This window comes from Salvelinus sp. IW2-2015, linkage group LG6.2 (assembly GCF_002910315.2).
Source record: "Salvelinus sp. IW2-2015 linkage group LG6.2, ASM291031v2, whole genome shotgun sequence".
NCBI lineage: Eukaryota > Metazoa > Chordata > Actinopteri > Salmoniformes > Salmonidae > Salvelinus > Salvelinus sp. IW2-2015.
This window is the reverse complement of record NC_036846.1, coordinates 7366073-7380864: the sequence shown is the minus strand read 5'-3', so window position 1 is coordinate 7380864 and position 14792 is coordinate 7366073. Positions and strand designations below refer to the sequence as shown.

The 14792-nt window shown below is 43.9% G+C and overlaps 1 protein-coding gene, 1 long non-coding RNA gene and 1 pseudogene across 2 annotated transcripts; all 3 read left to right on the top strand.

Annotated features, from left to right (window-relative positions):
- Positions 1-1178: 1178 nt before the first annotated feature.
- On the top strand, positions 1179-3008 carry LOC111965755 (uncharacterized). Its single transcript, XR_002877555.1, has 4 exons — positions 1179-1240; positions 1702-1841; positions 2083-2432; positions 2778-3008. It is a non-coding gene; the product is annotated as an uncharacterized lncRNA (long non-coding RNA).
- A 55-nt stretch (positions 3009-3063) lies between these two features.
- Positions 3064-6670, top strand: LOC111965754 (selenoprotein H-like; annotated as a pseudogene).
- Positions 6671-7054: 384 nt separating this feature from the next.
- LOC111965753 (polyribonucleotide 5'-hydroxyl-kinase Clp1-like) lies at positions 7055-12310 on the top strand. Its single transcript, XM_023990027.2, is given in 9 exon segments — positions 7055-7144; positions 8657-8922; positions 9058-9165; positions 9336-9455; positions 9685-9822; positions 11529-11568; positions 11571-11606; positions 11609-11665; positions 11668-12310. Coding segments are annotated over 9 exon segments (1326 nt in total). The 5' UTR covers positions 7055-7137; the 3' UTR covers positions 12222-12310.
- Positions 12311-14792: the final 2482 nt, after the last annotated feature.

Here is a 14792-nt window from a genome sequence, read left to right as displayed (position 1 = left end):
CTTTGGATAGAGAGGATGATGCTCTACGTAAATGGCATTCACATTCATATGCGATAACAGCACAGTCAGTCGCAGTTCAGATAGTGCAGGTCTATGATGACGAAAGGGAGGAAGAGAGAAAGAGGTGAGAGGGAAGTGTGAAGATCTTCAGTGTATTTCTGGATCATAATCACTAGCATATCTTACGCACACATGTACTGTACGTAGGCATGCAAATGAGAATACACACGCATACATAGTATGGTGGAGTGTCCATCCCTAGGTATTGAACAGCTTTTGGATCCTCTTTCTTTGCGTTTCTATTTGCAGCATGCTGTTGTGTGTGTCCTAGGCCTATACTCAAAAGGAGGATGGTGGTGGGAGGGGCTCGCTCCATCTGGTCCTGCYTCACACTGTSAGGTAAGAGGGTATCGAAGGATGGAGAAAGAGAAGAGGGTACATCTGTTTGAGGGTCTGTACACCCCTCATCGGCTCATTTCAGAGCTAAAAATACAGACCCCCAGACGGCTGAGACAGACTGGGATCTGAGGAGAACACTGAGTTTGTGTGTGTGTGTTGAGAAAGAAATAGCCTGTGTGTGTTTGAGAGAGATAGAAAGAATGTGTGGCTGTGACAGAGTGTGGGTCTGTGACTGTAAATGAGTCATGCTCACCTCGCCTCGCTCTTTGTGAGAGTCCCTTCTTTTTTGGCACTCATGGAAGTGACGCTCTCGCTCTGAGACAGCCTTTGTTTGAGTAAGAATGGAAACGTGTTTGGCTCTGGGATTTGGGCTGCTATTCCTGTGATATATTTACTCTCAATTTAGCAGAAAGAGGACACAAACACACCCATCTGGTTCACTCCATCTCTCTATCATGTTTCTGTAGGCTTACCTCCATTCTCTTGTTTTGGATGCTCTCCACTTGAGATTAATGTCTATCTTTTTTTCCCAGACCTGATCCTCTCCCCTGTGTTGACAATCTGTGCACTTATATTCCTTTATAGATATTTAAAATATTTGCCAAATCCAATATKATTTTTGTGCCCCAGATGTGTCAGCCAACTTCTATTTTAGGTGACAGAAGCATCTCCATGAATCTTAGCCGAAGTTCACAACCCCATTTTCTGGAATGGTTTTGTCTGCCATCAAAATGAACAACCCCTTCAACCCCGCAATGGAATAGCCCATTCCCATGCCCACAAAACGTACCTAAATTCGATCATTACGCAAGATCAACAATAACGTCCCTTGCAAATGCAGGTAAACCCTACACCATCAAAATCTTTTAAAATCTAGATCATTCATGAAATCGCACTGATGAAATTAGTTAAGTGTCTCTGAATTACAAGATAACGTTCTAGACACTAAAGTAGAGACATAAAACAACTCCGAAATACATTATGACATGTAAGGACAGGTTAGCTTGCTAACTTTTACAGTAGCTAGCTAACTTAAAACACACGACGTAGCTAGCTATAAACATTTTTTTTTAAATACATTTAATGCTGTATTATCCCATACACCAGATAGGTGCATTGAAATGTGTTGTTTTACAGGGTCAGCCATAGTATTACGGCGCCCCTGTAGCAAATTAGGGGTACGTTGACAGATTTTTCACCTTATCAGCTCTGGTATTCGAACCAGCGTCCTTTCGGTTACTGGCCCATCGCTCTAACTGCTAGACTACCATCTAGCTAACCCCACTGCCTGTTGTTGMACAGGTTGGGGTTCAACGTGCAAGGCCAGCGCCAAGGTGGCGACAGAGGAGACGACCATGGCAGTGGAGGGGAAGAGGGGTATAAAAAAAGAGGAAGACGACCCGGAGACTGTCAGAGGGCCAGAGAGTGGTCATTCAACACTGGTGGGAACTGGAACTGAACCCACCAATACAAGACCCAATGTATTTGGGTGACAAGATGACAAAAGATTAATTCATTGGACCCAGTCAGTCAAATTGCATAATGTGGCATATGCATATAGCTTATTGTAATCTAACAACATTTACCCAGTTAACACAATTTAAAGTGCAAAGGGATAAGCTACATCTCTGCTGCAGAAAAGCATAAACTGTAAAACCTCACTTTTCTATTGTCTTTCTGCAGTAAAAGCTGACGAGTTTACGGGCGTAATGCCAAGGGGGTCAGAGTTGCCCTCCTGGCTGCCCGCCCAGACCTCATTGTGGTTCTGAACCCCCAGAAGCCCCGGAGTAAAAGTTTTGAAGTGATGCTGGAGAGAAAGGGGAGTACTGTCTTCCAGGGATACACCTCTATGGGAAGTGTCTTTCTCTCCTTGGGTCTCATCTGTTGTCTAATTATTCCCTTTCCTACAGAGGTATGTCTGTGGTCGGTCYGGAATAAAGAAAGGCCCACCTCGCAAGCTGAAGTTCCCTGAGCCTGAAGTTGTAGTTCCTGCCCTGGAGTGGCACTGAAGACTGAATAAACATTTGATGGAAGTATGTATATGCACAATCTTAATAGTTCCCACTGGACACAGACGTCTATTCAACATTGGTTCAACAAAATGACATGGAAACAACGTTGATTCAACCAGTGTAAGCTCAGTGGGTTGTCCTTCTATGTCCAATTCAAATTACTAAATTCAAATCAGATTAACCCAAACTGTAATAGAAAGGAATCCATTGAAATAAACACTGGTTGAGAGGGTTTGGCTACTCGAGAGAGTAAACAGTGAGACCAAGAGAAAAGCACTCTTAAGGCAATCCACTTATTTGATTGGAACAAATATCCCATTAAAATTATTTGCTAAAATAGTGAATTCTCCCTCTTGTTCTTTGCAGCCAGTCATCCAGGGTTTATAGCAGCTGGATGCAGAATGATGAGGACTGACTAACGTGGTTGCGCCCAAGTRCTTCCTCTGATGAGCCAAGCGTGGTGACATCTAATGGTGTCTCTCACAGTCCCYCTTTTACAATATTGCTGCTATTAGTTGTGTTCACATTATTCAATAACATTTTTCATCTGCTTTTATATTTGTCGATGAAGAATTAAAATTGTTTTTACACATTTTCTTCAGTGCGTCATGTTTTGGCTTGGCAAAGTATGGCATCATGGAATCTTTTGGATTATGTAACACATGCACTCAGTCTGACACATTCCAAGTGCCCGGCTGGCTGTGAATGGATTTATTTTTTAATTGAACCTTTATTTAACTAGGCAACTGGTAATTTGGGATTAACAACTGCTATTCCTGAGATATATATATTTACTCAAGTTAACCCTAAATTTAGCAAAAAGAGGACAAACGTTTCCATCACTTCTGTATTTAGGATGTTATCTTATGCCAATGTAAATCCTAGCTCCCAGATATACCCCTACATTTGTATTATTTATTTGATGCATGTCCTGTCAGTCTCTCTAGCACTGCTATTTTAAGCCCTACATGTGTAATGGCACCTACAGTGCATTTAGAAGGTATTCAGACCCCTTTTTCCATATTACAGCTTTATTCTAAAGTTGATTAAATCGTCCCCCCACCCCTTAATCTACCCACAACAATGCAAAAACAGGTTAAGAAATGTTTYCAAATTTATAAAAAAATATATGGTATGATGCTACAAGCTTGGCACACCTGTATTTGGGGAGTTTCTCCCATTCTTCTCTGCAGATCCTCTCAAGCTCTGTTAGGTTGGATGGGGATTGTCACTGCACAACCATTTTCAGGTCTCCAGAGATGTTCGATCAGGTTCAAGTCCGAGCTCTGGCTGGGCCACTCAAGGACATTCAGAGAATTGTCCTGAAGTGACTCCTGCGTTGTCTTGGCTGTGTGCTTAGGGTTGTTGTCCTGTTGGAAGGTGAACCTTCACCCCAGTCAGGTCCTGAGAGCTCTGGAGCAGGTTTTCATCAAGGATCTCTCTGTACTTTGCTCTGTTCATCTTTGCCTCGATCCTGACTAGTCTCCCAGTCCCTGCCGCTGAAAAACATCCCCACAGCATGATGCAGCCACCACCATGCTTCACCGTAGGGATGGTGCCAGGTTTCGTCCAGACGTGACACTTGGCATTCAGGCCAAGGAGTTCAATCTTGGTTTCATAAGACCAGAGAATCTTGTTTCTCATGGTCTGAGTCCTTCAGGCAAACTCCAAGCAGGCTGTCATGTGTCTTTTGTGTCTTTTACTGAGGAGRGGCTTCCATCTGGCCACCACCGTAAAGGCCTGACTGGTGGAGTGCTGCAGAGATGGTTGTCCTTCTGGAAGGTTCTCCAATCTCCATAGAGGAACTGGAGCTCTGGCAGAGTGATCAACAGGTTCTTGGTCACCTCCCTGACCAAGGCCCTTCTCCCCCGATTGCGCAGTTTGGCCYGGCGGCCAGCTCTAGGAAGAGTCTTGGTTGTTCCAAATTTCTTACATTTAAGAATGATGAGGCCACTGTGTTCTTGGACCTTCAATGCTGCAGACATTTTTGGTACACTTCCCCAGATCTGTGCCTCGACACAATACTTTGCCCTCGTGGCTTGTTTTTTTRTCTCTCTGACATGCACTGTCAACTGTGGGACCTTATATAGACAGGTGTGTGCCTTTCCAAATCATGTCCAATCAGTTRAWTTTACCACAGGTGMACTCCAGTCAAGTCGTAGAAACAGCTCAAGGATGATCAATGGAAACAGGATGCACCTGAGCTCAATTTCGAGTCTCATAGCAAAGGGTCTGAATACTCATGTAAATAAGATATTTCTGCRTTGTCATTATGGGGTATTGTGTATAGATTKATGAGGGGGATTTTAGAATAAGGCTGTAACGTAGCACAATTTTGAAAAAGTCAAGGGGTCTGAATACTTTCGGAATGCACTGTAAATAGTTATTTATTGGCTGAAAATCTGAAGTTGATCGCCCCTTTCAATGAATGGGTTTTGTCGGCCAAAATGTTAAACCCCTTCGATTGAATTTTGGAATAGTCCATTACAAAAGAAGCGCAACATGAGCGCCGAAGTTTGACGTTATGCAAGCTGAATCAATATCAACAATGGCGGCTCGTTTTAAAACAGGTCGGGCGACAGCTTTTTAATTTGATTATTTCCCTCATAACCAGTAGTTAGGAAGTAGCTTAARGATAGATGTGCCGTGATTATTTTATTTAAGTACTAACCTTATATTTGTTCTGGACAGGTCGAGGATCGAAGCGCAAGGCAAACAACAAAGCAGAGACTGAGGAGGAGACTTTGGTCATCGAGCGAAAGAGGGGTAAAAGAGAGGGGGAAATGGAGACCGCTACAGAGGGCCAGAGGGTGGTCATTGAACACTGGTGAGTACTGGAATATCCACAGCCACCCCCTAAAGAATATTACCACMTTTAGGACCKCACACACATCAATTTAGGTAAAATAATTGAGTCGGAGTTCCATATTCACATAACCTTATTCCCATCACCAAACAATTGTCTTCTATCGGTACCATCTGGATAATCTCAATATACAGGAAAGGAACAGACCACTTATAAGTCTTTGACAAATTGCCTCTGAAAATAAAAACTTGTAATAGTGAGTTGCGACTGTCATTCTGCAGTAAGAGCTGATACGTGTACAGACGGTGTGCRGAGGGGGTGCGAGATGCCCTCKTGGCTGCCCGCCCAGACCTCGTCGTGGTTCTGAACCCCCAGAAACCCCGCAAGAAAAGCCTGGAGGTCACACTTGTGGAGGGCGGGAAAGGTGTGTTCCTCCAGGTCATGTTATGAACAATTCTACTCTCATGGGGCCTGTTTCCTGGTGTCCGGGAATACAGAGCATATTGTTTATCTTTGGCATGACACAGAGGCAACCAGAAGCTGTCCTTTATTTTGTATAAATCATTCTTCTTTCCTTCCTGTAGAGGTGTGCCTCTGGACAGGCATAAAGCTAGGCCCACCTGCCAGGCTGAAGTTCCCTGAGCCTGCCATTGTGGTTGCAGCCCTGGAGGAGGCACTGAAAAACGAATAGAGATCCAGTGAAGGTCTGTATTTTGGACTGCCCTGATTTTTATATTATTCAACCTTTATTTAACTAGGCAAGTCAGTTGWGAACATTCTTATTTACAATGATGGCCTACTGCTAGTTAGATGGCTTTACATAACTCAACTATTGTGAGAATGYCCACCTTTCCCAAATATTTTTTGTGAACAATAATCTTAGTTTCTACTTTATTTATTCTTGTGGTTTCCAGCTGTTCCTCTAGGTTTTGGAAACTGGACGCAGAATGATGGGGACTGACCAACGGGGTTGCTCCCCAGTCTGTCCTCTGATGACCCAAGCGTCAAGCTCCTCTGGCCTGGATACACGGTGACATCTAGTGGTATCTCTCTGAAGTGCAACACATTTCCTCTATTAGGTTACTGTACAGTGGTGGTTCACAAAATATTTTCAGTATACTGTCAGTGTATTCCCTGAGTATCACCTTAAAAAATAATATCTGTCCATAATAATGACCACACTGTGACAAAGTGGCTTGATACACACGCATTGAGTTGGCTTGTTTACCCTGGGGGTTTACTCTTTAACCGTTTGGGAAARGCTGGATAACAATATATTTGCTGCTGTTGCTGAGTATTCACTGTTTAAGTCTAATGTGTTTTAATATTTTTTTCTATGGAGAATAACACTGTTTCTATACTCTTCTTCTGTGTCATTCTTTGTTTAGAAAAGTATGGAATATGTGCATAAAGTTGTGCCTGTCAAAAATAAATGCGCTACATTTTAAACCAACCTGATTTCATACTTTGTTGAAATTCAACCAATATTTTCAATTTTTATGAGTTAACTACCGAATTGCAAACGCTAATTAGTTATTTATAAAACATGACGTCATATTTGTGCGACTAGTGTCAATCGTCTGTCGTGGTGGAAAGTTTGAACACTTAGGACGAACTATAACGTCCCCATTTCGAAGTAAGTAACAAGTGTAGTAAGGCGGTCACAAACAAATATCTAATTAGTTATTAGTATTCAGCAGGTTATCGCCGGTACCATTCTAACCAGGCATTGTCAGATAGCTAGCCAACACGCTAACATTAGCGAGCTAATTGAACTGCATCTATCTAGCTCTGAGCACTCGAGTATTGTTTACTTTTCGCATGATATTGGAGTTTGTACCTAACGTTAGCCTTTTCAAGTTACTATAAAAAGGTAGAAAGAAACACTCCTCTTGATCAACGCATTTGTAGCTTCTCAACATGTATGGTAAGTGCTGAATAATGATTGGATTGGCACAGTGCCCTCCAGCCATGGCCTATAACAGAGCCTTCTACATTATATATACAAGTATGTGGACACCCCTTCAAATGAGTGGATTCGGCTATTTCAGCCACACCCTTTGCTGACAGGTGTATAAAATCGAGAACAGGCATGCAATGGACAACATAGGCAGTAGAATGTCCTTAAGGAAGAGCTCTGTGACATTCAACATGGCACCATCATAGGATGCCACCTTTCCAACAAGTCAGTCAAATTTCTGCCCTGTGAGAGCTACCCCGGTCAACTGTAAGCTCTGTTAATTTGAAGTGGAAACGATTAAGAGCAATAACGGCTCAGCCGCGAAGTGGTAGGCCACACAAGCTCACAGAACGGGACCGCCAAGTGCAGACGCGTGTAGCATGTAAAAATCCTCAGTTGCAGCACTCACTACCAAGTAACAAACTGCCTTTGGAAGCAACGTCAGCACAATAATTGTTCATCGGGAGCATCATGAAATGGGTTTTTCATGGCCGAGCAGCCGCACACAAGCCTAAGATCACAATGCATAGCTTCGGCTGGAGTGGTGTAAAGCTCGCCGCRATTGGACRCTGGAGCAGTGGAAACTTGTTCTCTGGAGTGATGAATCACGCTTCACCATCTGGCAGTCAACGGACGATTCTGGGTTTGGTGATTGCCAGGTGAACGCTACCTGCCCGAATGCTTAGTGCCAACTGTAAAGTTTGGTGGAGGAGGAATAATGATCTGGGGCTGTTTTTCATGGTTCGGGCCCCTTAGTTTCAGTGAAGATAAATGTTAACGCTACAGCATACAATGCTGTACAAAGCATACATTCTAGACGATTCTGTGCTTCCAACTTTGTGGAAACAGTTTGGGAAAGGCCCTTTCTTATTTCAGCATGACAATGTCCCCATGCACAAAGTGAGGTCCATACAGAAATGGTTTGTAGAGGTCGTTGTGGAAGAACTTGACTGGCCTGCACAGAGCCCTGACCTCAACCCCATCAAACACCTTTCGGATGAATTGGAATGCCGACTACGAGCCAGACCTAATCGCCCAACCTCAGTGCCTGACCTCACTAATGCTTTTGTGGGTGAATGGAAGCAAGTCCCCACAGCAATGTTCCAACATCTAGTGGAGAGCCTTCCCAGAAGAGTGGAGGCTGTTATAGCAACAAAGGGGGGACCAACTCCATATTAATGCCCATGATTTTGYAATGAGATGTTTGACAAGCAGGTGTCCACATACAACTGGTCATGTAGTGTTTTTGTAAATAAAGCACTCTGCCCTATGCTTGTCCTATCAAAGGTKATTCCAGGGATGTTCATATCCTGTGTCATGACTTATGAGAGACCACCACTGAAATCTGACATTGCAGCATCTAATAATCAGTCACCTAAATCCTGTCCAGAGTGAGCTTAGTACATGGCAGAGATGAAACAGACATGTCGGTGAGGTATTAAATGTTGTTCAGGCTAAATCTGACCTTTGTCTGTACAGCAATGGTGACTGAGGGCCCAGAGAAGACTGGTGAGGAGGGAGTGGTGGCTGGTGGCGGGGGGACGAGGTTTGACCTGGAGAAGGAGACTGAGCTGCGGTTCGAGGTGGAGGCCGGGGAGAAGGTGCAACTGGAGCTGCTCACAGGATTGGCGGAGGTCTTTGGCTCTGAGCTCAACCGCAACAAGAAGTACACGTTTGGACCAGGTTCCAAGATTGCTGTGTTCACCTGGCAGGGCTGTAGTGTTTCTCTCTCGGGGAAGACAGAGGTGAGAGGCTGTCGAGGAGTAACAGATGGATGAGAGGAATAGAGAGGGATATGTGTTTGTTTGAAGCATCTGTTATTGTTATCTGTAACTYCTAGGAGAGACATATGCAGAAATGTGTAAATCTCTCTCTCCCAGGTGGCGTACATATCAAAGGACACACCCATGCTGCTCTACCTGAACGTACACACTGCACTGGAACAGATGAGACGACAGGCGGAGAGAGACAACGAGAGGGGACCACGGGTCAGTGTTCATCTGTGTGTGTATGTGTCTATTTTTGTCTGAGTGAAGTGGACTTAGGTCAGTGTTTGTGTGTGTGAGAAGTGGACTTGYGTTAGTGTGTGAGAAGTGGACCTTGGTCAGAGACACTGTACYCTCTCTTGTGTAAAAGTTGCTTCAACATTGTGCCCCAGGTAATGGTGGTGGGGCCTACAGATGTGGGGAAGTCAACGGTGTGCAGGCTGTTGCTGAACTACGCTGTCAGGCTGGGCAGGAGGCCCACACTGGTGGAGCTGGATGTGGGCCAGAGTGGGGTGAGATCAACAAAGCAACTACATCAGCACCAATGACTATGCACAGAGAATAGTATATAGGCAGATTAATCTTTTGTGTTTGTGGATGGTGGTGTAGATACAATATATTGCTACTGTTGCCTCTACTATCACTGCCATTATGCTAATAAGGATAATTACATATAGTGATTGTATTGACTGGCAGTGTCTAAGGTTAGTAATGTTGATGACCATGATGCATTCCTGTCAGGTGTCAGTCCCGGGCACAATGTCAGCACTGTGTATTGAGCGTCCGGCTGACGTGGAGGAGGGGTACTCCGTACAGGCTCCGCTGGTCTACCACTTTGGTTCCACCACTCCAGGAACCAACATCAAACTCTACAACAAGGTGAAAGATGAGACAGATAACCTAATACCCTAACCATAGAGGTTATAAACTCAGCAAAAAAAGAAATGTCCCTTTTTCAGGACTCTGTCTTTCAAAGATAATTCGTAACAATCCAAATAACTTCACAGATCTTCATTGTAAAGGGTTTAAACACTGTTCCCCATGCTTGTTCAATYAACCATYAACAATTAATGAACATGCACCTGTGGAACGGTCGTTAAGACACTAACAGCTTACAGACGGTAGGCAATTAAGCTCATAGTTATGAAAACTTAGGACACTAAAGAGGCCTTTCTACTGACTCTGAAAAACACCAAAAGAAAGATGCCCAGGGTCGCTGCTCATCTGCATTAATGTGCCTTAGGCATGCTGCAAGGAGGCATAAGGACTGTAGATGTGGCCAGTGCAATAAATTGCCATGTCCGTACTGTGAGACGCCTAAGACGGCGCTACAAGGAGACAGYACGGACAGCTGACCATCCTCGCCGTGTCAGACCACGTGTAACAACACCTGCACAGGATCGGTACATCCGAACATCACACCTGCGGAACAGGTTCAGGATGGCAACAACTGCCCGAGTTGCACCAGGAATGCACAATCCCTCCATCAGTGCTCAGACTGTCTGCAATAGGCTGAGAGAGGCTGGTTTGAGGGCTTGTAGGCCTGTTGTAAGGCAGGTCCTCACCAGACATCACCGGCAACAACGTCGCCTATGGGCACAAACCCACCGTCGCTGGACAGAAGGGATGGCAAAAAGTGCTCTTCACTGACGAGTCGTGGTTTTGTCTCACAGGGGTGATGGTCGTATTCGTGTTTATCATCGAAGGAATGAGCGTTACACCGGGGCCTGTACTCTGGAGCGGGATCGAGGTGGAGGGTCGTCATGGTCTGGGGCGGTGTGTCACAGCATCATCGGACTGAGCGTGTTTGTCATTGCAGGCAATCTCAACGCTGTGCATTACAGGGAAGACATCCTCTCCTCATGTGGTACCTTCAGGGCGGCAGGTAGCCTAGTGGTTAGAGCGTGGACTTGTAGCCGAAAGGTTGCAAGATCGAATCCCGAGCTGACAAGGTAAAAATCTGTCGTCTGTGTGTGACTGTTCTGTGTGTGATTTCCTGCAAGACAGGAATGTCAGTCAGTGTTCTGCCATGGCCAGCCAAGAGCCCAGATTCAATTCCATTGAGCACGTCTGAGAGCTGTTAGATCGGAGGGTGAGGGCTAGGGCCATTCCCCCAGAAATGTTTGGGAACTTGCAGGTGCCTTGGTGGAAAAGTGGGGTAACAGCTCAAGCTAGAACTGGCAAATCTGGTGCAGTCCATGAGGAGTAGATGCACTGCAGTACTTAATGCAGCTGGTGGCCACACCAGATACTGACTGTTACTTTTATTTTGACCCCTTTTGTTCAGGGACACATGATTCAGTTTCTGTTAGTCAGATGTCTGTGGAACTTGTTCAGTTTTATGTCTCAGTTGTTGAATCTTGTTATGTTCATACAAATATTTACACATCTTAAGTTTCCTGAAATAAAACGCAGTTGACAGTGAGAGGACGTTTCTTTTTTTGCTGAGTTTATTAATCCATTAATCTTATCCATCATGTGTTGACATTTTGCCTGGCGTATAATCTCTCTCGCCCCTCCATTTCTACCTTTCTCTCACTCCCCTCCATTTCGCCTCCATCTTTCTCTCCCACTCACCCTCCTAGTTGACGTCGTGTCTGGCCGAAGTGTTCTCCCAGCGCTGTGAGGAAACAGGAAGGCCAGTGTGGGCGGCTGCATCATCAACACTGTGGCTGGGTGAAGGGTTCTGGCTACCAGGCCCTGGTCCACTGTGCCTCAGCCTTCAGGTGGATGTGGTTCTGGTGCTGGACCAGGAGAGGCTTTACAACGAGTTGAAGCGGGACCTACCGCACTTCGTCCGAGTTGTGCTTGTTACCAAATCCGGAGGGGTCGTGGAGCGCTCCAAAGACTGCCGGCGTGAATCTCGGGACGAGAAGATCCGGGAGTACTTCTACGGTTTTCGCAGTGCCTTGTTCTTCCCTCACGCTTTCGACGTGCGCTTTTCTGATGTGCGCATCTACAAAATCGGAGCGCCTTCCATCCCGGACTCATGCCTGCCGCTTGGCATGTCGCAGGACGACACCCAGCTGAAGCTAGTCCCTGTGACGCCCGGTCGTGACCTCACACACCACGTGCTGAGCGTAAGCTGTGCCGATGAGGGGGAGGAGGGGGCTGGAGGGGTGCGCAGGGGTGTGCTGGAGAGCCCGGTGTGTGGGTTCATTGTGGTGACTAACGTAGACACACAGGCACAGGTGATGACCGTGCTCTCGCCCGCCCCCAGACCCCTCCCCAGACACACACTGCTCATCATGGACATTCGCTTCATCGACCTCAAATAGAGGAGGYGAGAGGGAGAAGACAGAGAAATGCTGAATGGCTGAAATCCCTGATGGCTTTGTCAAGAGGAGTTTAATTTCATTGGCACTGAGTTTGGGGCAGCAGAGCAGTATAACTGGTGAGTGTTTTTCTATATGGTCTCTCAAGAGTTGTTTTCCACACGAGACTGTTTGGTTATGAATGTTTTTTATTGTGATTTTAATAAAATGTGCCTCTGTTGCATCTTATTTTGCCTCTGTGGTGTGTAGCTACATACATTCACTCCAGCATTGTTTTAGATTGAACCTGGGTACCAGTCTTAGCTAACATTCCATTCCTTGTACTCTGTACCATATTCCAAAGACTGGTCTTCCTTCAACCCTCAAATATATTCTATCATTAATTTAATTATCCAGGTCCTCAATGAGGCCCTTCAAGGATGAAGATTGAGAAAGCATCAGAGTACATTGATACTTTTATCTCTAATCCCTTACATTTTTAGGCCCTTAATCATTAGATTTTGAAGCTAACAATTCAATGACCATAATAAATAGGTATGGTGTCAGAGGGCAACCTTGTTTTACGCCTCTTGACAATTCAACGTTCTCAGCGAAGTAACCGTTATTTATTGTTTTACATKAAGGATTGTTGTACATGACTTTTACCCATTTTATGAGAGATTCTCCAAAGTTGAAAAAAATCCAGCCACTTATTAACAGATTCTAGATGTATATCACTATATCAAATGCTTTCTCAAAATCTGCTATAAAGATTATACCTGGTTTTCCTACATTCTCATAGTTTTCCATTATTTCTAGTAGTTGTCTTGATTAATTTTAAGAATTCAGTTTTATAGTGATGAATAATGTCGGGGCAGATGTTTTTTATTCTATGAGCAATACATTTTGCCAATATTTTTGCATCACAACATTGAAGGGTGAGGGGCAATGTTCCCTCAAATTTCTTTTGGCACTGACCAAATTTCAGGTCTACTGACTACAAACTTGAACATTGGGGAAATGTTGTGCAACTTCAAGTGCACGTTTACTGTGAACACTGAGGCTGTACCCGCTTTAAGTTACAGTTTCAGACAGTGGTCAAGTAGGCTACTGTGACTATTTGATCATAATGTAGGCCTACCAGAGTGACCAACCATCAAACACAATAGAGAAAATGTGTTCATAACATTTTGACATGGAAATAGCTGTTCTATCATTCAGCCTACAGTAGAAGCCAATGTGTGGTATTCAATGTAGGCCTACATTCCATGACACAACATGCAGGGCTTGACATGAATCTGTTTATAAACAGGGGCCTCCATWTTTTTTTTWWGAGACTGGGTCTTTGTATCACCCACCCTAGCTACTGCTTTAGTAGGAAAGAGATCAGTCTCTCTTTTTGTGTGTGTGACAGTATMCCATTTAAATACCAGTAATTAAAACATGGTAGTAATGGATCTTTCACTAGTTCATAAAAAGTTTGATACAGTGTCTACAGAAAGTATTCACACCCTCTTGATTTTTTCCCACATTTTGTTGTGTACAACCTGAATTTAAAATTGATTAAATTGAGATTTTGTGTCACTGGCCTACACACAATGCCCCATTATGTCAAAGTGGAATTATGTTTTTAGAAATGTTTACAAATTAATTACAAATGAAAATATGAAATGTCTTGAGTCAATAATCAACCCCTTTGTTATGGCAAGCCTAAATAAGTTCAGGAGTAAAATGTGCTTAACAAGTAATACATTGTATGGACTCACTCCYTGTGCAATAATAGTGTTTAACATTTWAAAAATGTATGACTACTTCATATCTGTACCCCAAACATACAATTATCTGTAAGGTCCCTCAGTCGAGAAGTGCATTTCAAACACAGATTCAACCACAAAGACCATGGAGGTTTTCCAATGCCTCGCAAAGAAGTACCCCCGCACATTGACTCGGTACCGGTACCATTTGTATATAGCTTTGTTATTGTTATGTAAATGTTTTTTGTTTTTTGATTGATTACATTTTTTTCTCAATTAAGTAAATATTTTATTGAACTGCATTGTTGGTTAAGGGCTTGTAAGTAAGCATTTCACGGTAAGGTATTCGGCGCATGTGACAAATAGAATTTGATTTGATATGCACATATTGGTAGATGGGTAAAAAAAAAAAGAACACATTGAATATCCGTTTGAGCATGGTGAAATTATTCATTTCACTTTGGACAGTCTCTACAAAGATACACGTGTCCTTCCTAACTCAGGGATTTCACCATMAGGCCAATTGTGACTTTAAAAKAGTTACTGAGTTTTAATGGCTGTGATAAGAGAAGACTGAGGATGGATCAAGAACATTGTAGTTACTSCACATACTGCAATTCCAATCACAAAATACAACAACTTGTGTGGTTATTAACAGCTTCAGTTTTCTGGGGGGGCTTTATAATTCTAATTCTATTTTCTAGGCTCCACATGTTGCCKAAATATTAATGTTATTTCCAACAACCAATGAGCAAATCCGTCGGAAATCAGGACGCATAGCTAGATATTAAACGTTGAAAGGCCAGTCTCTTTCGCAAATGACAGGAGTGGAATGATAGCT